We start from the raw sequence: 24553 nt of genomic DNA, 5'->3' as shown, positions 1-24553 counted from the left end.
CATTGCTGGTCACTGCTGGTCACTGCTGGTCACTGCTGGTCATTGCTGGTCACTGCTGGTCACCACTGGCAGCAGCAGGGGCAGGCAGGGCTGTGGGGCCTGGGCTGTGGCTCCTCCTGGGCTGGCTCCAGCCTGTCCCAGCCCAGGCAGGGACACAATTCCCTGCTCCAAGGGACATCCCCGAGTGCTCTGTGCGTGTTTGGAACAGAACACTGGGGGAGAACCTCCTGGTAAAGGCAGCACCTTCAGTGAAAAACAGAATCATGAAGTAGAAAAATAAGCAAAGGATGGAATTTTTGTTCAAAGGGTTCTTGCCTGGGTTCTCATGTCCCTCCTTTCCCTGCAGGCTGGTCCTAGCCCCGGGGCCAGCAGGTGCCAGCTCTCAGGAACCAGCATTGCTGGTTTACAAATCCTCTCCTTGCTCAGAACCAATCTGTCCCAAGCCAGTGGCTGCCCACTGATCTGCTTCCCCCGAGGGCTCTGCTGCAGTGGCATCACCTGCTCTGCATGTAAACAAATGGCTTGAAATGGTTTGAAATTGCTTTTTGAAAATGAAGGACTCTGCGCAGCTTCCAGCAGCAGTTTATTGTTAAACTCAGCAAGCTTGTCTCATGTCAGCCCTGAGCAACTCCTGTTAACACCAAAAATACACAAATAAAACCAGTAACACCAAAAATACACAAATAAAACCAGCTCAGAGGTGGCTGCAGACTTTTGAGGGAAATGGTGATGGGTGTCTGTACTGCTGTAATTAAACTCATGCTGGAGGTTCACATAAGCAGGATAAATGAAAAATCTCCCCTTTTTTGAGGAGGGATTATTCTGAATAGACACAAAGGCAGGAAAAACCAGGTTTTGCTGTAGCCAGGAAATATCCATGATTGTATCAGCACCCACTTTCCAACCTCAAATAAAACACCCTCCTTCATCCCTTATAGCCTGGGGAGGCACTGTAAGCTCCATGCTAATTCTTTCTACAATTCTTTACAAGTCAGAAGTACCAAACTTTACTCAGAGGCCTCCTCTCATGTTGAACAAGTGCTTTTCTACCTTGTGCTTTGAATTGAAGGCACCTGGAAAGACAAAGGCTTAGAAGCATCCATCAGGATAACTCCTGTCAGATCTTTCCCTTGCACTGGAACAAGCTAAAAAGTGAATGTAAAATTCAAACTCTAAATCTTCAAGGTATTTCATTAATGAGGTGCAGTGCTCAATCATAAAGTTAATTGGTTGGTCTTATTTCTGTGGCTGAGAGGAACCACAGAAAGATGAGATGGGGAGGAAGAATCAGCTGAGCCTTTGAGTCACTACAAGGCCTCATCCCTTTGATGAGAAGTGTCAGATTAACATTCATAAATGGTCATAATTCCTTGTGCCTGGAGCTGAGCCAAGGCATCCCAAATAAGAATTAGATTATACAAGGGGCTGTGTGTTCAGCCTCATCTCCAGTGCTGGAACAGCAGGGTCCTGCACAGCCACTCTTGTACCAGGGACAGATTCTGCCTGAATTTGGGCCAGGCTGAGCCTGCAGGGACTGTCCCTTCCCCTAAAGGAGAATTTTACTGCAGTGTGCCTCACAGCCTCCCACACTGTCAGCCTGCCTGGGGAACCTGCACATCATTCTCCTGACACTAAACTCAGCTTTAACTATCCTTTATCAGATGGGAAATTTGTGAATGTTGCTGATAAAACTGAGGACTTGGGGGGAAATGGTGCATTTAGTGAAGGTCACTGATGAGGATCAGTGCTCCTCTGGCAGGTTCTGCCCATGGTGCCAGTCCTGCAGGGCAAGGAACATTTCTGAAAGCCAAATCCCCACCACAACACCGCTCAGGAGGCACAACCCTGCTCTCTCCTGGCCTGTGGGAGCTTTGGGAATCGATGATGCTGACATGAAACACCACAGGTTTGGTTTTTTGGAACAGCACCCAAAAAGGGAAAAATTATCTGCTCCCTGTTGTGTCCCTTAGGCAGCTTCCACTCTCTCAATATTAGGATTTTTTGGCTGGTTATAAATGGGATATTCCAGAAAAACAGCATATGGTGCTTCTGAAACAGAGTTAGGAAAGGAAATTAGTTTTTCCTCACAGAGACATTACTCTTTAGTCACTCCAGTTTAAGTCATCCTAAGGAAAGCAGCAGCTGAAGAGTTTTCCCTGATTCCTCTGGGCAAGGGCAGGACAGTGCTGTAGTGTCTGACAGAATTAATGGGGTACCTGTGGACATTCAGAAACACAACACCATTCCACTGAGTCTTCAGGAAATGAAGCCTAAAGAACAAAACAGTTGTATCATTTTATTCCCCTAGAAACAAAGGGTCAGAAGTCACAGCATGGAGGTTCATTTTATTTTGTAAACTCATTAAAAAGATGTCCATGTACAAAATAAGGACATTTTAAACAACAGAACTGCAGACAAAGGAAACTATAAAAATTCAACACATTAATAAAAAGGTTTTGTTTTCTTTCTGCACAATTCCTTGCACCTCCCACACCAGTCTGCACACACTCTGACAATCATTACAGTTCAGGAGGCTGAACATAAAACCATTTGCTCTGCTGGAGGAATGTGTTGCTGAAAGATCCAAACCCTGGAGCACGTTAACTAAAAGTAAGACAAGCCTGGAGGACCTGGCTAAAGGCTGCTAAATGGTTTCTGTGCATTGATCTGCTCTGAATTCAGCTCACTTGGCTTCCTGCTGATATCTGGAATAGGGGAGGGACAGTGTTAGACTGAACAGGGCCTTGTCCAAAGGTGGCTGTTGTCCTAATGCATCTAATGCAGGCTCAGAAATAAAAACATCGCTGCAGTCAAACAATTTCAACCCCAACAAGTGTTAATTGTGCACCAAGGTCTGCAGCAGCTGCCTGACAAGCTGCTGGGATTTAGGATTCAGTCCTCAGCCTTGGAAACTCCTGACTGCAAGTCTGGATTTGAATCCTTGATACGCTGTCAGTAAGAGGTCAATTATAAAATTCTATTGCTTTTTAATGTGGCTAATTCATAATTTAATTTGTCCCTGTTTCTGCCCCCAAAATGAGTCCCAGCACTGAAAATCCATGCACTGCTTGAGGCTCCTGTCCAAAGTTTCTTTCCCTGTCCTCAGGGCAGGCTGGAGCTGCCGGGTGTTGCTGTGGCTGCAGCGCTCAGTTCGGGTCAGAGCATCCCCTGATCCCGGCTCTGCCCTGCCCAGGGTGCCAGCTGTGGGCTCAGTAAACATCTCCCGTGGCCAGAGAGCAGCTCCATCCCTGCAGAGAGCTCAGGCTGAGCTGTCCTGAGCCAGGACACAGTGCAGGAAACAGCCCCTGCCATAAGGCACTTCCCCATCCCTGCCCAGGCTGGGCTGCAGAGGGGCAGGAGAGCCCGGGCTGGGCTGGGCTGGGCTGGGCTGGGCTGGGCTCAGAGTCCCAGGGAGGGCAGGAGAGCCCAGGCTGGGGCTGCAGAGGGGCAGGAGAGCCCCTCCTGGTGCTGCAGAGTCCCCTTGGGGCAGGAGAGCCCAGGCTGGGCTGCAGAGTCCCTCTCCCAGTGCTGCAGAGTCCCATGGGGTGCAGGAGAGCCCCTGACCAGGGCTAAAGAGTCCCCCAGGCTGGGGCTGCAGAGTCCCCCAGGACAGGAGAGCCCTCCAGGACAGGAGAGCCCCCCAGGACAGGAGAGCCCCCCAGGGCAGGAGAGCCCCTCCTGGTGCAGCAGAGTCCCAGGGAGGGCAGGAGATCCCAGGCTGGGCTGCAGAGTCCCCCAGGATGGGGCTGCAGAGTCCCATGGGGTGCAGGAGAGCCCAGGATGGGGCTGAAGAGTCCCCCCAGGACAGGAGAGCCCCCCAGGACAGGAGAGTCCCCCAGGACAGGAGAGCCCCCCAGGACAGGAGAGTCCCCCAGGACAGGAGAGCCCCCCGGGACAGGAGAGCCCCTCCTGGTGCAGCAGAGTCCCAGGGAGGGCAGGAGAGCCCAGGCTGGGCTGCAGAGTCCCCCAGGATGGGGCTGCAGAGTCCCATGGGGTGCAGGAAAGCCCAGGATGGGGCTGCAGAGCCCCCCAGGACAGGAGAGCCCCCCAGGACAGGAGAGTCCCCCAGGACAGGAGAGCCCCCCGGGACAGGAGAGCCCCTCCTGGTGCTGCAGAGTCCCAGGGAGGGCAGGAGAGCCCAGGCTGGGCTGCAGAGTCCCCCAGGATGGGGCTACAGAGCCCCCCAGGACAGGAGAGCCCCCCAGGACAGGAGAGCCCCCCGGCACTGCCCATCCCCGGTGCCGCTGCTCAGGGCGGTGCCAGCGCTCACAGCCTCCCGTTGGACACCTCGCTCCCCTTGGACTTGTGGTGCTCGTACTTGACAGACACGATCAGGAAAAGCAGGAGGGTGGCTCCCTGGATAGCAGCCAGCAGGAAGAAGTAATAGTTTAATTGGCAGCCATTAATATTACCTAAAAAGAAAAAAAATATTAACTGAGGTGATACAAATAAAAACATGAATCTGGTCAAGTTTAAGTGGTGAAGACATTTCCCCAGAACCAAAGCCAGTCGTGTTTCCATCCCACAGCACAGTTCATTTTTAATTATCCAGAGCAAAGGCTGGCACTGCTGAGGAAGATGTGCACAGGATACAGAATGTTATCTTTTGTTCTCCAACTTAGACCAAGTCAAAAGAAAATAAAAACCAAAATTGAATGCTGTAAGGGAAGCAGTTGGCAACTCCACAGATATAAAAAAAAAGCCATTACTGCAATGGTTTCTCAGCCTTTTCTGGGGACAAAGTTTAGAGTTCATGAAAGCATAGGTGACTTCTTTGTGGTTCAGTTCACCTTTGATGCTCCCTCAAAGTTGTCACAAATTAGTGCTCTGGACATTGAACAATGTTAAATGAGGAAAGCTCATTGCTAAAACATCATTCCTCTGTTAGGAAACATCTTGCTACACTTCCAAGAACAATACATTGTGGCTCATTTCCAACACACCACAGCCAACTGGACCATTACAATTATCAAACAGGTTGCAGAGACTAAAACAGTGACATGTGCATGGACCCAAACCAGCTGTTCCTGCTGCAAGCCTATAAATGTTCAGATTCAATTCCTTTAATCACTGAAACTTAAGATTCAATTAAATGAACTTATAATAAAACGCAATAAAATTAAACTGAGCCTTTCCTTGACATTTAAAATACAATATACATGTGAATCTCCATTTCAAGAGCAGATGTGTTTAAAGAGTAGTAATTATCCTTTATGAGATGGGATATTAAAGCCATGAAATCTTAGTTTTGGTGGGAGAAACAAGTCAATTCAATGGCAGCAACCACCCTTGAAGTGCTGGCAGAGAGGAGAGTTCCTCAGGAGGCTTTGGGGGCACTCAGTCACCCCCAGTGATGGCATGATTTGGCAGAAATAGCAGAAATTGGGCCATGTGCTGATAGTCATTAGACTGCACCTCATGAAATCTCAGATCATTCCCTGACTGACTCCTCCTTGCAATTCCTACCCTGGAAAACCCAGGTCAAGTTCAGATGTCAATGTGGTAACTTTCAGTAGTGCTACACCAAACAAAACTCGAGTTACCAAGTTCCAAAGGGTTAAAAAAGGCACCAACACCCAGCAGAGCAGCCCCTTCAAAAGGATGAATGGCTCAGGCAACACCTCCCAGTTCTGATGGTCTTGGGCAGCTTCAGCACAGCCCGAATATTTCCCAGGGAGAAGATCTGGCAGCTGCTCCAGGGAACAAAGGCAAGGGGCTGAGAACCAGCCTCATCATTTGTGTGAAATTCTTACCCCTCCTGGGCCCTTGGCTGAGTGACCTCTGTGTGGAGCTGCAGAAAAGCTTCCTTTTCGAATTTAGAAACTGCCTGGGGAACAGAAGTCTCAGGGGAATGAAATATTCATTTGGGGAGGACACTTCCATAAGGTTCAGGCTGTTTGTTATCTTCTGCAGTTTTTAAAGAACAGTTTCTAAACCACAGGTGCCAACTTGTGCAATGTGTAGGAATCAGACACTTTCTGGTGCAAATCCAGTAGAAATGGCAAATTCTCTTAGACCAAATTTAAAGTTTAGGCTGCACTTTGAAGCCAGGCACACCCAGCAGGTCTAGCAGGCATTTTAAGAACTGTTCACACTCCTCCTGGTTGAACTAATTAGCCCACTGAGGATGGGAGGTTTCCTCAAATTCCCAAGGTGCCACCTACTGGTGCCAATAATTATTTTTAACCTCCACTGGCAACTCCAAGCAGGTGATTTGTTGAACTTTAGGAGTATAAATAGCTAGCAGACAGAAAAGCAGAATTAACTCATGGTAATTTCAATGAAGCCACTTGAAATGAGGAAGCTGAATAATCTCCTGGAGAGAGATGGGTACATTTTCCTTCCCATAACCACAGAAAGCAATTTCAGTGCTTGATACCAAATTTATTCTTCTGCTGCACGTAATTTAAATATTTTTTACTGAAATGAAAATGTTTGTAATTTCTAGTGATGAAATGCAGTAACAGCTGAGGCTCCACAGAGGTGTTTCCTCGTGCTTTCATGAGCACTCTGAATTATTTTGCACAGTCACATTATTTCATACTTAGATGCAAAATGAAACTGTAACAGAGCGTTAGACAAATTAATATTTTGTAAATAATAACTGTGTTAAACCTCAACAGTGCCATGTCCTTGATGCTTTAGTGAAACTTCTGCTTCCCAGACCACTGAAAAATACACTTACCAAAATCTGTGTGATTACTCATCCAGCCAATTTCTTTAATAGACACCAGTGCCAACAATCCAGAGCCCACAAAGGATCCAATCCCAGAAAAGAAAAAGAACAGCCCCATAATTGCACTCTGCATAGATTTGGGAGCAGCTGAATATGCAAATTCTAGACCTGTATTAAAAGATGAAAAAAACATTATATTATTATTATTATTATATTGGATAATATAATAATATATATTATATTACTATATTGGAATATGCAAGAGATGAGAGGAGATTGTTCTAGAATTAATCCCTTAAATTGCTTTATGAATCCTCTTAAAGGTCAGAAATGTACCAACCCATTCAATGGACAACGTTGGAGACACAGACTTTGATCTTATTTATATTCCATGTGTAAAATCAAGCAATCTTCTGAACCAACATATTCATTCTTCTGTCTGAAATGATCCTCAAAGAAATGTTTGAAATGAACTCAGCATTGGTAATTCCACATTTCCCATCTCCCTGGATTCCCTGTTCCCTCTGTGTTGGGCAGTACATGCAGGACAATATAAAAAAGTCATTCTTGCATTGGCCATGAACATTTATTTCTTACAGCCTCGGTGCCTCTGTCTCTGAACGTGCAGACAGAGAAATTAACTGGAAAGGCAGCAATTATTTTAATTAAATTCACTTTTGATCTCAAATTCTTTGAGTTCATTGCTTGCTAGCAAGCAATTCTTTTTAAGATTTGTAGATAGAGGGCTTGAACTTTCAGCTGTCTTTACTGAAATTTCAACCAATAAACCCAAGCAAAACACACCAGTGAGCATCCACTGCAAATCTGTGTTTGTGAATTTGTGCACCAAGCACTCGCTGGGCAGGCTCTGCCACACCAAGATTAATGCCCATGATTAACTCTCCTTTTTAGAATAATACTCCTGTCAAAAATCAAATGGGATTATTCACAAGAGACAATCAAATACATTCCTTGCAGAGCTTTTTCTGACAGGTGAAATGCTTGTTTCAAAACAGTCTGCTCGTACTGAGAATTAATGCTGCCTCATCTAACATTTTTCTTTGCAAGGGGAGCATTACAGACCTGAAATTGCATCTCTCTCATGTCTGGCATAATAAAGGCACCCTTTATTTACACCACCACTGCTATTTGACTTCTCCAGCCAGGGTTTAATAGCAATCCAGTGGCATTTCTTTCCAAAAAAAGGATTAACACTCCAAGGCAGACAGCCCAGGCTGGCTGCTGCCAGGGAGGAACTTTGTTTTTGGGAAAGGAGCAGGGCTGGGTGCTGTCCTGGCACCTGAGGCACCCTGTGGCCATCACCCTGCTGTGCTGGGCAGGATGGGCCAGCAGGGAACTGAAACATCCTCACCCAGCTCAGCTGCAGGGCTTCCCTAAACTCAAACCATAACCAGAGTCCTGCACACACACACACACACACAGCTGCAAAGGGGCAAAAAGGAGATTTATGTCCAGAAGTAAAAGTGCCTTTGGTTCCCAGGCTCTGCCACCAAGATAATTCACATTTTCCAAGGTGTATTTATCTGCCTGACTGCACTTTAAGGAAAAATAAGCAGCTGGTTTGTGATTTCTTGTTAGAGGTGTCACAGGTCTCCTGAGCCTTATCTTGGCCACCAGATGAGTGAATGTTCTGTGGAAGTGAAGCTCAGGTATAAATGTGAAAGGATCTAGACTGTTTCTTTTCTTGTTCATTTTACAGCTACACTGGGTCTGACTGTTCCAGCTGGAAAAAGACCCCAAGACTCAGAACAAAAACCAAAATGAGTGCAACCCTGGACTTCTTGCAACAAAATAAGGTACAATTCTAAATTTGACTAACTCTTGCAGCAGTGCCAACATTTAATCTGGCATAAAGAATATAAAATCTTCTCTTTGCCTTCTGAGCTCCTCTGGTGCTGGCAGCCATTGAGAATGATTTCATGCTCCTGCAAACAAGCACTTCTGAAATTCAAGCCCCTCGCTGGTGTTGTCATGTGAGATTACAATTCCCAGTTAAACAAGGCTGCTTTAGGAGGATTGACAGAATAATACAAAAGATTAATGCAATGTGTGCCATCTTTTTAAAGGTACCTCAAGTGTAACTAATGTGGCTTAATAAGAATATGCTTAGTTTTACAGTAAACAGGTAAACAGAGGTGTGTTTCAGCCCTTGTGCTATTTAGTCCCTTTTTGCTCACAACAAACATTTCCACATCGTTATGGATTTGTAACCATCAACACTCTGCTTATTTTAACCTTGAATTTCATAGCACAATAGATGCCTTTATCAACTTTAATACTGAACTGGTAAAGTACACTCTGAGTCCTGAGAGGTTTTCTTTAAAATATTAAGAATTAAGTTCAGATAACAATCAGAAAGCAGGAAAGAGCCTTTGTAAAAAAAAAAAATTCCAATGAAAGTGCACTCCACAAAGCAATTGAGCTCTGCATAGAATTTCTGGTACATTTTTTTCCAACACTGACCAAGACTTTTTGAAGTTAGAATGCTGTTGGTACAGACCCAGCAGTGCAGAACAGCAGAATATTCACCTAAGAATTGTGTAAGCCTTAAAGACTTCTCACAAAGAACTCCACTGAAGTCCTCTCAGCTCAGAGTTCAGCAAACAGAGAATGCCTCGAGACCTTCCCACTGCCTGCACACAGGTTTGCTATTTTTTCCCTGCAAACACCTATAAAACTATTAATAGTACCTGGCAGAGAAACAAGATTGTGTAAGAGGGAAGAAATTGGTTTAATTTTCCATGAACACTTGTATTTCTGATAAGTCACCTCTTCATCCTTAAGTGGCACACTCACTAAGCTGCCTACAGTGATTAATTTTATTCTTTGGATAAAAATGCTAAATACAGCCTTAGTTTTAGTTAGTAACTAAATCAGGCAAGATTTTATCGTCAGGTTTTTGTGTGTTAGCATTTGTGACAGGTACCACACACACACAATGAAATGGACAGCAGATGAGTAGATGGGAAAAAATAACAAACCCCACTTTTATTCTCCTTGCCAAGCAATCCAAGCACCTTATTTTATTTCCTAACAAGTGTGGTGACAGCAGAGCACGAGTAAGCAGAGAGGTGATGGAACAGAAGTTGTGTGCTCACTGAGAGGGGAACAAATGCTTCATGTGACAGCTGGGGCCAGCAGGATCTCCCAGAACACAGCATCTCACTCCAGCACGCTGTGATTGCCCAGGAATGAGAGAACTCCCAGGGGAAATGGAACAGGAGCTTCTGTCACAAGGAATGCAAGGACAAGGGCTGTAGGTATTGCCAGGATGAGCCTCACTCACAGTGCAGCATTTGCAAAGAGAATTTCAGCACTTTAATAAGTAACTGCAGTCAGGCAGGAACACAGGGGATTTACATGGGAGGAGCTGGCATGGATTGCACCAGGAGCTCCACAATTGCACTGAAGGAGTTGTCAGCTTACTTTATAAGACCAAAAAAAAAAAGAAAAGCACAAATTGTATTTCCCACACAGAGGAAAATTCAGAGGACACAAAACTGCATTAAGATACAATATTGGAAGAGTATATTGTTTTCCATTATGGCTTGCAAATATCCAGCACTAACTGGATCCCACACAAATATTTTAGGTGTTACTCTGCTTGAAATTCAATTCTGAAAGCACAGTCTTACACAGCCAGGTTTGAAATGTGCAGGACAAAGGTGAGCTTTCCCACTTAAACTGAGCAATATTGTACAAAAATGTATTGGGGAACATCAGAGCTTACTTGTAATGATTTGAGAAGTATTTATTTTCAAGATCCCATTGTTTATGATAAATACAAAAGCAGATTTAAAGCACACAAAGACTCTTACCTGCTATACTTGCAAATATTTCGCTGAATCCAATCAGCACATACTGAGGAATCTGCCACCAGATTGGCAAATCTGCAGCATGGTATGTAACATTCCCAATTGTCTGGTTAATTGTTTTAACCTTCACAATTTTCAGTCTGTTGCTTTCCAGAATTCCTGTGTGAAAGGGGAGGGAAAAAGAGATTGACCTAAGATGCAAACATTGTTTCTCTTTATTAAGAATTAAATTAGGATTCAGCCCTGCATTATAATTAGAAATGATACAATAGGAATATGTATTTATTTCCTGACATAAAGCATTTCAGACTACTTTTGCTATTGTTATTTCAAGACACAGAGTTGTTCTGCTGTAGAATGAGTGGTTATATTCTCATTCAGTAGCAATAATTACACCAACAGCCCATTTCTGGATGGATCAGCTCAGAGCTCTCACGGACACTGCGTTGGGGTTTTTTTAAAGACAATCCAATTTTCACAAACTACTACTTTGCAGTGTTGAACCATTTCAACTGCCAGCAGAGCATTCATAAATTAGAAACCCTTTTGCTTATGGAAATGCCTACACCAGTCCTGTAGAGCCATGAAAACCCTCTATGAATATGATTATGACATTTATTTGGTACTTTTCATCCAAAGAGATCCGAGAGCTCATTAGAGCTTGATTTACAAGCAATACATTGCATAGAAAGCACTTCATATGGAATGAAAAAGAGACATGAGAGTGTAAAATATAAGCATTTTTAGCTTGCTCAGCACAACAGTTTAGAGTAGAAAGTGAATATCAAATAATGCTGTTGGGTTTTGTTGAAGTTGCCCAGATTAAACGATTGACTCACAGTTACACAAAATACACAGAATAGCTGGTAGTCAATAAAACTCCCTGCTTCACCCAAAAGAGACCTCTGTAAAGGAGCTCTGGTCCCTTATCCTGGGAAATGAGGTGAATTTATTCCTCACAGTGCAGAGGAGCAGGGCTGAGGCACTGACACTGCTCCCTGTGGTGTGGGTTACACTTTTCTGCTCCCCCAGCCAACACCTGACCTCATCTGGGCACACAAAATACCCCAAATCAAAATCAAAATACAAAAATATCCCCTCCTGTCCCAAACAGAGCCTCCATGGACAGCACAGCAAGATCACAGCTGCTGCCTCCCTCTCCTGGAGCCACCAAGGCTTCCCACACAATTCCATGGACAAGGTGATGATGCCTCTGTCCCCAAATCTGTGACACCAAACCCTCAGGGGACCAGCCCTGTGCTAAATGCCAAATTTCTTACCAACATCTGCCCCTGAGGTAAAGATTGTTCTGAATTTATGACTCCTTCATGTCATTTTCTCTACATTCCTCACTTCTTTTCAGGTGAGCCACCTTATTTTTATGTATTTTTCTTTAGCTCCCTCAGTGCCCTCTGAACTATGAAGAGCTGCTGTAATTAAAAGAAAACTGGATTTCTTGATGTTTTCATTTTAATATAGCTGCCAAACATTTCAGAGTGGAACTTAATTAAAATGTAAACAAAGCAGCAGAGTCATCCAAGAGCTCAGACATAATTTCATATATTTACACTCAACACTGACTTGTTGCACCTCAAAACACCAAATGATCTTAATGTGTTTATGCTCTTACAAAATAAGCATTGAGCCACCTAGGAGCACACACAATACACCAAACTTTGCCATAAATTCATCTTCAAAGTAATTCAGAACGTGGAATCCATTGATTCTTCTGTTAAGACTTTGATAGACAAGTTTCACGTTTAATTTTACACTCATAATAGTTAAAATAATCTGAACTTCTTGCTATAATGGTTTAAACTCTATAAATGAAGTAGATTTTCCAGTTGAATAACCTTGAACATTGCTGCTCAGAATTCACCATGAGATGCATGAAGCACAGCAGATGTTCATTAAATCTAATCAGCTGCATTTTAACACAGTTTATAAAATATTTTAAATAATCTAACCAATCTAATAGGCAGCCTGAGTAGTGTCCACAACTAATGGCTGTTAGATGAGCAAGTCAAAATGGAAATATGGCACAAATAAATCATTAAGATAGTGCCATGACTGCAAATTCTTGACATTTTCATTTGTTTAAGATTTTATTCGGTGTCCCTCTTGAAGGCAGCAATGGTTGGAAGCAATAGTGTATTTTAAGAATGTTAAAATGTGGCAGCTGTAAATATCACTTAAGGAGAAAATAAAAATTGAATGAAACATATAAACCAACACCTTGCTAAGAAGGAACAGTTTCCTAAACACCAAATTTGTCACAAACTGAAGCTCTTACATTCCTGTTATGATGAAGAGATGTTCAGTTACTCCAAAAGGCTAAATTATTACTGTATAAATATATATTAGATTTTTTATTATATAAATTATTGTTATTTCCAAACAGATGCAAATAACCACCCAAAGAATTCCCCTTTTCAGTTTCTACTGGGGAAGAGCTGGGGAGGATCAAACCAACAAAATCATGTGTTACATCTGCAGGTGAATTGAAAAGAACATTTGAAACTTTAAGGAATTTCAAGTTTCCATTCCCCAACTCAGCTCAATGTGCTCTTCCCCACTAGGAATAAAGACAGACATTGCTGGGTTTGCATTCCCTTATATTGAGCCCACAGGTTCTATTTCAGGAGCTGACATTTAAGTGTTTTACATCATCCTCTTCTCCAGCAGCAGCGTCCTAAGAAACTCGGAATAAGAGAAACACTTCTATTTTAACTTTAAATGACTTTGCTTTAAGAACTTCCCTTGCCCACAAAGTGACCTTGGCCTAATAATTACCTCTCTCATTGAAAGAAATCATAATAACCATATAAAGTGTCCCTCTCCCTAAAATATGGGGGATCCCAAGTGCTGCAATGAATTTATTTAATGCTGTAATGCTTTATCAATATATTCATTACAGTGCTGCTGGTGAGGGCTATGGGTTCTGTGAAGCATTGCTCAGAGATGTTCAGTTCCACATCAGCAGCACTTAACAACTCGAAATCATCTCAAAAGCAGCTGATTTATGGGGCCAGCAGAGTTGCCATCTTTTCCCTTTCAGGCTGCAGCTCAGCTATTTTACACCACACTAATTCCCAAATATTAAGGAACGGGAAGGTAGGGCAGAGAAAACCCAAAGTGGGAGGAAACTCTTGCTCAGCCATAACCTAAGTTTATTGTTTCAGATCAGGGGAAAGGATTTTAGGTAAAATTTCAGCTTTTTTTTATACTTGGAAGTCAGAATGTATGAAGAAACATTTTTAAAGGGTAAATGCAAAGTCTACTTCAGGCAGGAAAAATGGTCCAATTTTATTGCAAGTGCTCAAAACACTTTAGTAAATTTTTGGAAACAATCCCCTTTATTGAGGGAAATGCATCCATGAAGGCACATTCCAACCATCCTGTGAAAAGAGATCTGAATAATGCTGAATTAAATATTCACACAGTGAATTTAACATTTTTTAAAAACGCTGTTGCAGTGAGCTGTGTCAGGAGGTGTCCAGCCCATTTCCTCACCTGCAGCAAAGGCAGAGCACATCACAAAGAACATTCCAACTGCAATCCTCTTCAGTGAGGATGGCAGCAAACCATTCCTCTTCAAAATGGGGTCCACCAGTTTGTCTTTTAAGGGTATGAGGATCAGGATTAGCACTGCATCAAACATGGTCAGCCAGGCTGCTGGAAACTGAAAGGAGAGATGACTCAGGTTGGCAATTTCACACTTAGGAGCTGCTTTTTACTATTATTTAACAAAAACAGATTTTGATTGAACACTTTGATCCCAAATAAACAACAATGCACTGGCAGATATTGTGAAAAGTCAAATAAGAGTGTTTAAAAGCTGAAGAAAATATTCGGTTTTCAGGTTTTCTGTAAGCTCAGCTTCTCATCTGACAGAATTAAACTTTTTACCTAATTCAGCCATGAAAAGTATTTAATAGCCAAGCCCTGTGTATCTTCTACCAAGCTTAGAACTATCAGAAATATGCCACAGAACAGTAGAAAGAGGGTCTTCCTAATGTAAATGCAAAATTCAATTAAAATCAAGTTACACTTGTCAAATGAACAGAGAGGGTGGTGCAACACATGAATCCTGTAAATGCTGTGGTTTTACTTCTCTGTGCCATTTCTGCAATCACATGATGCCAGCCTTTCTTGAAAAATATTGACTCAACAGCTTCTTTCAATATGCTGCAGGTAAAGTGATTATTGATCAGTCTAAAGGAATAAATGTGTCTCACATCCCAAATGCTGATGTATCCCTCAAGGATGGGTGCTCATTCCTACTGGGCTTGCAGAAATGCTTCTGTCCTGGTGTGAAAACTCAGGGCACAGAGACTGATCAGCTTTTTCTTCAAAGGCCAGACCCTGGCACTGGAGGATAAAGAAACTCTTGATGAAAGCAGTGAGAGTTCCCTGAACGCCTCCAGAACAGCTGGGTGTGAGCAGACACTCGCTGTGCCAAAACCTGGCATGTGCATGGCTCCTAAATCCCCAAAGCCTGAGGCCACTGGTCCCCAAAGGCACCAGCTGAGCTGCTGCACAACGCTGGTCTTGTCACTCTAATTAGGAATGGCTGAGAAGAGAATGACACAGACTCTCATGGAGTCAGAACAGGAGAATTCCTTAGTTTATTGCTTCAGCCTTGTTTTATAGACTGTACAGAAAGTACAGAAAGGAAACTCTTATTGGTTAATAAACTGCTACATCACCATCATTGGTCAGTGGTGAACAACACCCTCTGACTTTCTCTTGCAAAGAAAGCAAGAGTAGGAAAACAGCCCCTAGCAGTTGTTTTCTGTCTCTAAAAACTGTTTTGATTCTTCCTTCAAACTTCCCAGGCTACTTTCTCAGGCTGGACTTGAGAAAGCTCTGGGGCCTGCAGTTTCTGCTCCAAAGCTAGCATCCACATATCTAATCTGCATTTCTGCTGCAGAAATCTGCATTTCTGCTGTGCTTGTTCTGCTCTGCTCACCGTATGGATGGAGTTGGTGTCGTTGGATATCTCGGGAATTTTCAGGTGGAGGCTCTGCAGGACGTATGTTGTCTGCATCTAGCATCAGGAAACAGGAGCTGGCATTACTTGGACAGGGAGTGCTGAGAGCAAGGGATTTTTCATTTTACAGCAATGAACAAAGATTAAACCAGAGGTGAAATGCTAGCACAGCAAACTGAAAAGAATTATGGTCAGAACATTACAAGATTTTTTAACCCTATAGTTATTTGTATTAAAAACACAAAGAATCATTGGTATTTGAAAACCATTTCTGCTCTTTTTTTTTGGAAAAAAATGTATTTGATATCTCGAATCATCTCCAGAAGACAGAACCTGAAGATTACAATGAGGTCTAGACCACTTACTCTAACCTGTGTGAAACAAATGCAAAATGAAACAAAGCACAGTATTTAAAATATGTGAATTTGTACAACTGTGAGTCTTAACTGTAACTGAAATGATTTTATTTTTTTTTTCTATTATTAGGTCAAAATATTATTGGAGAGTATTCCTTAGGAGTTGTTTTTCATCTCTCATCTTCAAGGTAAGTTTGCTATTTATGAGAGAACACCCCAAAAAACATTAAATTAGAAATGATGTAAAATAGAACTGTAACCATTTGGAACTACTCACTTGAAAATACACTGTCCAGTAAGGTATTAAAGCCAGAAAGACAGGGATGATCTTGACAAGAGCTTTTACATCTTCTACTTTATCTTCCCTGAAAGGTCCCCCCCGAGACAGCTTGGCCATCTCAAAGAGGCTTTGCTTGCGGGGCGGGTGCAGCACTCCCTGAACCTCACTTTGGAAAAGGATTGGAAATGTTTAGTTAAACATAACTGGCAATCTTGTCTTCCTTAGAAAAAGATAATGCATTCCCAAAATCAGTAATTCATGTAAGTTACAGCAACACAGCCAGGCCAGAGTGGATCCCCAGCAGGTGCAAACACGAGAGGAAACTTTCTGCTGTGAAGTTTCCTGATCTCCCATCCTCCCCACACAGCCCAGCCCTAAAGAAGTGGCAGAACTTGGAGTAACTTGCATTTTGTGATACTGCAGTTCAATTTATTGAACTGTTTGGCAATCTGAACACACAAAACTCCCCCTGCAGAGGGGACACCTGACATCTCTTACCAGTGACTCAATCCAAACACCACTATTCCATGGGCAGCTCTTAAGAGTGGAAAAAACCCGGCTCCCCATCAAGCTACTTAGAGCATTAAATGCAGATGACAGTGCTTTCCAAATCAGAAGGCATCCACAAACATGTGTACCAGAGAGGAGAGTTAACTGAGAGCAGCACAGCGAGGTTCCACGGCAGTGCCAGGAACCGTGAGCTGGCAGCACACAGAGCTCAGCTGGCCCCATCACCTGGCTGCAGGGACACCCAGGGGTCTCCTTGGCCTCTCTTCCACCCCTCAGCTCCCAGAAACAATCTCCAGGACTCCAATTCTCCAGCCCTGAGAGCCAAGCTGCTCACTCTGCTGCAGTCCTGAGTGGAGGCTGTACAGAAGAGCTCTCACAAACCTGTTTGCTGAATGTTCCCCGGGGCTCTTCTTGGAGCAACAGGAATATGTGAGAATTTTGAACATGTCTGTGAAGGCACTGCCATCAGGAGGTTTGGTGATGAAGAAGCTCTGCCCACATAAGAAAACCATGAATGAAATCCCAATGCAGACTGCTGGGATGCTGTATCCGATGACAAAGCTGACGTTCTGCTGGATGTATGCAATGCCTCCCAGAGACAGGATGGCTCCCAAATTAATGCTCCAGTAAAACCAATTAAAAAATCTTCTTGTGGCTTCTGGACCCCGGTCTTTGACCTGGAAAAGATTAAAAACAAGCCCTTCAGTTTCTGAAGAAAATAATGCTAAACAGAATTAGAATCTTGGAATTAGAATTCAGACAAGCTCAGTACACTGGAGAGTTCAGGTTTCATTTAGAGTCACACTGAAATGATGGAAGTGTTACATGGCATTTGATGAAGTGACATCTCAGTGAGCTGCCCCATTATGTCAGCCACCTTCTAGAAGCTCAGCACAGGGACAGGAAAGCCACACTGCTGAGACACAGCTTCCCAGAAAGGCCATTATTATTTCTACTGACTCTCACTGCGTCATTTCTCTACAAAAATTAACATCCCAGAGTCCACAGGAGTTTAAGTAACTATTCTTTGGTGACAAAAAGTTAAGCTACCTAAAAATTTACATATTGCCACAATTGCTTCTTCTAAGTGTATTTACATAACAGTTAGCACTATTCCATTTTCTAAGCCTCAGATGAATACTTGGTAATGAAACAACAAATTTAAATTGTAACACAGTCTTAATGCCTCTGATCAGAACACAAATTGAGGACTTGTCATTCTGACCTTTAAAAAAAATTAATTAAATTTGGGTTGCCTGAGGATCACAAGGCCCCAGTAAATATTTATCCTCTAAGTCAGTGCTGTTCATAGTGTTATTTTCTCTCCAGTGAAAGTAAAGACATCCCTGGTTTACAGAACTATCCTGTACAGTTTCCACCACCCCTCTTTATTATTTCCTACTGTAAGTTACCCCACATTTTGTAATTAAATCCCAGCAACCCTGCATCACTGATAAGAGGTGATGTAAGAGAAATTATGCAAATTAAAATTTGAAATACATTAAAAATATCAAGTAGTCTGCAGAAGAACCCATAATACTGCATTTGTCAGTGGTTGATGACTGAAAGGCCATTAACAGTGACTGGCAAGTCAGTGCCATGCACCAGCCTTGCTGAGTCAGTTATTTTTCATTTCTAACTGCAAATTTCCCCTCCTCATCTGCCACACCTTCTAAAGATCCAGATTTAGTTTGCAATATGAAAAGCAAGCTGTTTCTTAAAATGAGTTTTAACACTGTCAGTTCTGACTAACAGCTTCAGGTTTCCCAGTGGTGCACAAACCCATCTGCAGCATTTAGCCAAGCCCAACAAAGGAAATATTCAAGTATTTATCCCTGTGCACAGTTAATAGCACTGTCAGGTGCATCTGTCAGCACGTCAAATCCAATCCTGGAGACTAAACCCAAAAAATTCTCCCTCTCCAGCTTCAACCTGGTACTGAATTCGTAACTTTCAGTGTTCCAATGTAGGAATTCCTTCTGAAGCCCAATGAGCAGCAGGATATCAGCACACAATGACACAGAACACGGTGCTCCAACTTGTGTAAAGTGTTGGCAATCCGTTTGATGAAGTTTCCATTTCTTCATCACAAAGTCTCAGTTCTCTTATTTCTGCAAGGAAGATGACTTCTCATCCTCCCTCTTGCACATGACCTTGCTGACATCTGGACAAAGGAAAGCTGGGAGAAGAAAGCCAACTTTGATGCAGGTAAGAACAGGGAAGCACAGCGTGTGTCAAGCATTATTCCAGCCTCCAACCATTAGCTGCTGAGAAACTTCCTGAACCAAGGATGGCTCCTCTTGCTGAGCCAAGGCAGCAGCTCTCCTCTCTGTGAGCTCTGTAACCTGCCTCAGAGCCCAGGGCAGCTTTCAGAGCCGTCACATCCCGTGGCAAAGAGCTCCATTAATTAATTACCTGGTGGGAAGGACTGCCTCCACTCGCTGCCCTGTCCGAGCCTCGCTGCCTTCGCCTTGTTCCAGAGGCCACAGGGACAGCTGAGCTCCATCCCAGCCCTGCTCCACTGCTGCCTCTGTCCCCTGCCTGCTGCTGCCACTTTTTCCAGAGCTAGGAAATGTATGATCTGTGACTCCTTGAATCTGGAAACTACTGACAGTGTCTGTGCCCTTCCCAGAAACTTTCTTCACCATCTCCAGTGTTCCTTTGGTGACAGAGGGACAAAAAGGAGGGCAGTGCTCAAAGGACAGACACCCCACAGACTTATGAATGCAAAGAATCCATCTTCTCCTTCTCTATCCAAGTATATATTTGCACGAAAAATCACATCACAGCCACGTCTGAAATGCCACTAAGGCATTAAAATGGCAAACATTAATAACTGAATAAAAGTCCCACTGAACAACCTGGTGGAATATCTTCTCAAAAAGCTGTGAAGATGTCTTGTCAAAACCCCACATGAAAGAACAAGATCATTCAAAAGTTCCTGAAAGTTGCAGTTTTCATTTGTTCCTGCAATCAAGTGACAGTCACAAGTGACAAATGTAACAAACACCCCAAACTCGTCCCAGCCTACTCTGAGAGCAACCACACAACAGAGCAAGGATGAAACAGAGAGCCTTGTCCTCAGCCTGCCCACAAAGGTACAGTGACAGGAGTTCTGTGCAGTCAAATTTACAGAATCCTGAGCCTCTAACCCATCTCTGCAGACAACTGCTCATTCTTTGACATCATCTGAGAGCTCAGCTGCTACATAATTTCCAAGTTTAATACTAAAATTCAGCAAGTTCACATGTAAAGTCTGCTTTCTCTCCCATCTGTTATTACTGGCCTTGTGAATGCCACAACTTGTCTCAAACTTGTTCTCTGCAGAGCCTTTGAGCTCCACAGGCTCATAAGAAGTTTGACAGCAGCAACAGCAAAATAAGTTGCAGTTAGGGACCTTCAAATCCTTACACGTGGTTCCCCTTCCTTATCCACAGGCTGGAAAATCTATGCTCTACAAGTAAATAAAGGCTGAAAATCACTCTAAAGCCATCTTTACAGCAGCAATTTCCAATAGCAATTGTAAAACAAGGGTTCTAGCAGAGCTGGAAGATGTCTGGCAGTTATGGCCTGATAGGTTTATTGGCTCTGAAGGCAGATGAGAGGGAAGGCTCAGGGTAGGTGAAACCTGGCCTCTCTAATCGCTGTGACCCTGAAGGAGATCCAGCTATAATTAGAATGATTATGGCTGATACCAGATTAGGAGTCTGCTACTGTTCTGGCTCCAGTGCTGAAGCTGGAGCAGCTTTCACAATAATGACCAACAGAGCAATTGTTTCCTAACTGCAGAAAGTCACAAACTGCTCCATGGAACAGGAAGTGACAGCAAAAGACTTGAAAGGGGAACTGGAAAGTGCCAGGTTATAGCATCACATGATGAGAAACTTCTGAGAACCAGCAGCTCAGATTTAGAGCAGCATGATGGATCCCTCTGCAGCTTCTAGAAAAACATTTATCAACACAGTTGAGAAAGGCTGGTCTGTCCCAGCTTTGCAGGAACTTATTTTGCCAAGCAGACTGGTGCAAGTTACTCCACTCTAACAGCACTCTGAAAGCACACATTTAACAGAGTTAGTTAGAAACCACATTTCCAACTTCAGAGAAAAACAAGCATTGAATTCAGTTTCTGATTTTCCACAAAGTGATTCTGCTAAATAGAAACCCTCTCATTATATAAGAGCTCTCCACCCAAATTCTACACACACATTAAAGCTGGAAAATTCACACGGTAGTTTTTAAGAGATCTGAAGTGCAATTAACATTCTGAAAGGTGATTGTGCCAACTAAAGTACATGATATCCAATTCATCCTTTCCTTCTGTACTTAGGGGAAGAGAACAAATCTTACCAGCACACATCCAGCCAAAACTTGTGTGAAATGTGCTCTGGCCTCCCAAGAATGTGGTTCTGGGAGACAGACTTTACTCCCAGATAGATAGATAGCTGTAGAGATAGAGCTATATAGATATATACACATCTCCCCAGCAGTTTTCTACATTTCTGTGCAGGGAGAAGGCACCCAAGAGGGCCCCAAACTGCACTCCAAGGTAAGTGGCATGCTGTAATATATTTAACAAGAGATAAGCCAGAAAAAGAGAGAAGGGGAAAATTCCGTCCTCGGCAGAGCTCCACTGATTATTATGGCCCAGAAAGGAGTGTTTCTTTTGCTTCACCCTACATAAATCACTGCAAATTATCTGCAAACCTGGCCAAAAACTGCTTCCCTCGAAATCCTGGGGGAAAAGCCTTTACAAAAGCCAGCCACACTTCCATTGGCAATGGCTCTTTTTTGCTCTGTTCCTGCCATTATTTATCTCCCATGTTTAACTTTCATAAAGCGTTCTGGGGATAAGCAGTCAGTTTTGAAAAACACCTTACAAGATAAAGTCATATTAAAGCTATTTCACTTGATGGGCTCAGGCTGGCTTAAGAAGAACTAATGCACTGGGGACACACAATCCTGGGCTATAATAACGTTTTACATTTATATACTGGCTTTCACCCAGGACTCCAGAATTTAGAATACATAAAATGCCAAAGAATGACAAATGCAAACTGCACAAGAGAGAACAGAGGTGTGTTTGGCAATGATTCTGTGGTGGATCCTCACTCTTACAAAGAATTCATGGCATTTCTGATACCTGCTCTAACCACAGCTCAGGGAGCCAGTAAACACACATGCAACTGCACTTTCAGTCTGGTTAGAAAAGCTGCTCAGTACTGCCTGAGCATACTGAAATTCTCCATTTTAAAGCAGAAATGACATTTCTACATCCACAGCCAGCACACTGCCTCAGCAGAGGGCTGTAAAAGAAGCCCATACAACAGAGCATTGCAGTTGTTGCTGGACTCCAAGCTGCCTGTGCAGTGTTTTCTGTGGAGCACCGGGTTCTGCAGCGATGCCCCAGTGAATGATACCCCTGGAGCAGGTCTGGGTGAGGCATTAAACAGGATGTGTCCCTATGGGAACAGCCCAGGTGATGTTTACCACGCTCAGAGCAGCTTCCCCCCATCATGTGATGCAGCATGAGCCTGCACAAAAATACCACTCAAGGGCAATGCAGTGCACAAATACCTAAAGCAGAAAATCTGTTTGTTCTGCAGCCTCCCCTTATCACAGGATGGTAAAGGCCTCTGACACCGCCTCAGAAGGCCCCTGTCATCCTTGACAAAGCTAAAATGTGTATCCTGTACTTCATCTGATGAGCTCTGGGGTCAAAGTAACTGGGTACAAACCCACCAGGGAGGATAATTAACAGTGCACAATGGCCATGGAGTATTCAAGCCATGTCCTCAAGAAGGTGACGGCTCAGCCAACTCAGTTAGCACAGCTAAGGCAGGGTTACCAGGAAAGCAAAAGGGATCTGGCAGCCCACACGCACCAAAACTCCATCAGCCAGGGCACAGCTTCACAACTCGCATTCCACGAGGGACCAGAGCTGGATGATGTGATTCCCTGCAAGGCTGGGAGATCAGCGGCTCGGGCCGTCCACCCCAGCCAGGCAAGCCCCTCTGCCACCCCTGGGGCACCCACGAGCTGCCGGACACAGCGGACAATACTCGACCTGGTCTGCCCCGAACGGGGTGATGTTGGCCTTGAGCGAGCCGACGCCCAGCCCCACGAGGACCAGTCCCACGAAGGTGGCGGTGGCACAGTAGCGGGTGGCTCCGAGCTGGGAGCAGGGCGCCGGGGTGGCGTTGGCGGCCGGCGAGGAGCAGTTCTCCACGGGGAACAGGGGGATGTCCCCGCACAGGCCCTGGCGGGTGTGCGGCGCGGCGACCACGGGGAAGGCCAGCATGCCCAGCAGGTAGAGCGCCATGCTGAGCAGGATGGTGCCGAACTTGCCCAGCAGGGCGTCGGCCAGCCAGCCCCCGAACGGCGACACCAGGTAGGTGATGCCCATGAAGAGCAGCAGCGCCTGGCTGGCCTGGGTGCCCTCCCAGTTGTAGGGTGGCCCGTTGAGGAACAGCACCAGGTTGGAGGTGATGCCGTAGAAGGCCACTCGCTCCAGCAGCTCGGCCAGCAGCACGGCTGCGCAGGCCAGCCGCCGGCCCTGGAAGGCGCTGCTCGCCGCTCGCCCGCGCTCGCCGCTGCTCAGCAAAGGGCTGCGCTCGTTCGGCTCGGCCTCGTCCATGGCCCCGCGTCCCCCCGGCCCCGCGGCCCCGCCGCGATCCCGGCCCGCCCTACGGGACCCGCGCCCACCGCCGGGCCCGGCACCGCCACCGGCGCCGCGCCATTGGCTGAGGCCGCTGTCACTCCGCTCGCGTCAGGCCCCGCCCCCGGCAGCGGCGCGGCGCTATTGGCCGAGGGCGCGGTCTCTCCGCCCACTGCGCCGTCACGTGGCCGAGTGGGGCGCGGCGGGGCGGAAGCGGCGGGGCCGGGCCGGGTGTGAGGGAAGCCCGGCGGGGAGAGCCCGCAGCGTGTCCGGAGCGTGTCCGGCAGAGCCCGGGCCGAGCTGGGCACGCCGGGCTGTGCGGCACCTCTCCCCGCTGTGAGTCGGCTGCAGCAGGGAAATGGGTGCTCACAGAATCTCCGCAGCGGTTCTGTTGGAAGGGACCTCTGGAGAAGGCCCGGGCCGAGCCCCGGTGGCGCAGGAACCCGTCCGGGTGGGTTTGGAATGTCCGCAGAGGGAGAACCCACGGCCTCCCTGGGCAGCTTTCCCCTGCTCTGCCATCCCTGGCGAAAATAAGTTCTTGCTGGAGAGGTGGAATTGTGGTGCTTTAGTTATGGGCGCTGCTCCTCATGCTGGGGCTGGGCACCGCTGAAAAGAGCCTGGCACCGATTCCTTGGCAGCCACTCGGAGATATTTCTATGCCTTAAAGAAATCCCTTCTCAGTCTCTCGAGATTGAACAGGCCCAGCTCCCACGTTCCCTCAAAAGAGAGATGCTCCAGACCCCAGATCCTCTTTGGGCTTTCTTAGGGTTATTTATTGCTCTAGTTTAAGATTGGTTCACAACAAGGCCTTTCAGCAGGACAAGGTGGTAATGTGCACTGTGAAACATGCATATATGTGTTTTTATGTGTTTTTATATGTGTTTTTGTATGTGTTTGGAAGCAGTGGGCCTGGCCCAGCACCAGGGTGTGCCTGGTGACTCGGGTGGGAAGGCATGCAGGAATTATCCAGGTACACATGGAGAATGACCACTGATTCCAGTGGGACAAAGCACATGGTCCAAATGGGAAAACATCAATTAGCAGTTGTAAGATTAGAGCCCTAAGAAGTGCTGCAGTTCCACCATCACACCTGTTGAGCTAAAGGTTATGAACATATTAAGTAGTCTTCAGCAGCAGATCTTAAAAGTCTTATTTTTGGCCAGAACAAAGTGGGTAAGACACTGGTGGTTCTGTGTTTTCAGTGAGAAAGTTATATTGACATATAGCTACACAACAAACATTTGGGC

At 45.0% G+C, this 24553-nt stretch overlaps 2 protein-coding genes across 5 annotated transcripts in view; one reads left to right on the top strand and one right to left on the bottom strand.

The window, feature by feature from the left end:
• The window catches only part of GLT1D1 (glycosyltransferase 1 domain containing 1), an 85940-nt gene that overhangs the window by 13631 nt on the left and 47756 nt on the right, over positions 1–24553 (top strand). The window contains exons 2-4 of one of the 2 annotated variants that reach the window (XM_033518295.1): positions 8397–8493; positions 15992–16049; positions 21159–21197. The gene's annotated coding sequence lies outside the window, so the exon portion shown is untranslated. Of the gene's footprint in view, positions 1–7937; positions 8494–15991; positions 16050–21158; positions 21198–24553 lie in introns of those variants that run through there. The other variant, XM_033518294.1, reaches the window with a different exon arrangement.
• Positions 3442–23345, bottom strand: SLC15A4 (solute carrier family 15 member 4). Of its 3 annotated transcripts, XM_015643922.3 has the most exons (8): positions 22716–23345; positions 17033–17328; positions 16139–16307; positions 15485–15562; positions 14026–14194; positions 10516–10671; positions 6686–6844; positions 3442–4412 (listed from the first exon to the last, which is right to left on the bottom strand). In XM_015643922.3, the coding sequence occupies exons 1-8, from the start codon at positions 23283–23285 to the stop codon at positions 4267–4269; spliced, it is 1743 nt and encodes a 580-aa protein (XP_015499408.1). In that variant the 5' UTR covers positions 23286–23345; the 3' UTR covers positions 3442–4266. The 3 variants fall into 3 exon arrangements, with proteins under 3 accessions (XP_015499408.1, XP_033374182.1, XP_033374183.1); XM_033518291.1 differs by lacking the exons at positions 3442–4412; positions 6686–6844 and adding an exon at positions 9653–9924; XM_033518292.1 differs by lacking the exons at positions 3442–4412; positions 6686–6844 and adding an exon at positions 9937–10122.

The sequence above is a fragment of the Parus major genome, chromosome 15 (assembly GCF_001522545.3).
Source record: "Parus major isolate Abel chromosome 15, Parus_major1.1, whole genome shotgun sequence".
In the NCBI taxonomy this organism is placed as follows: Eukaryota; Metazoa; Chordata; class Aves; order Passeriformes; family Paridae; genus Parus; species Parus major.
Note: the sequence above shows the minus strand (reverse complement) of the source record. Positions and strands in the feature narration are given on the sequence as shown.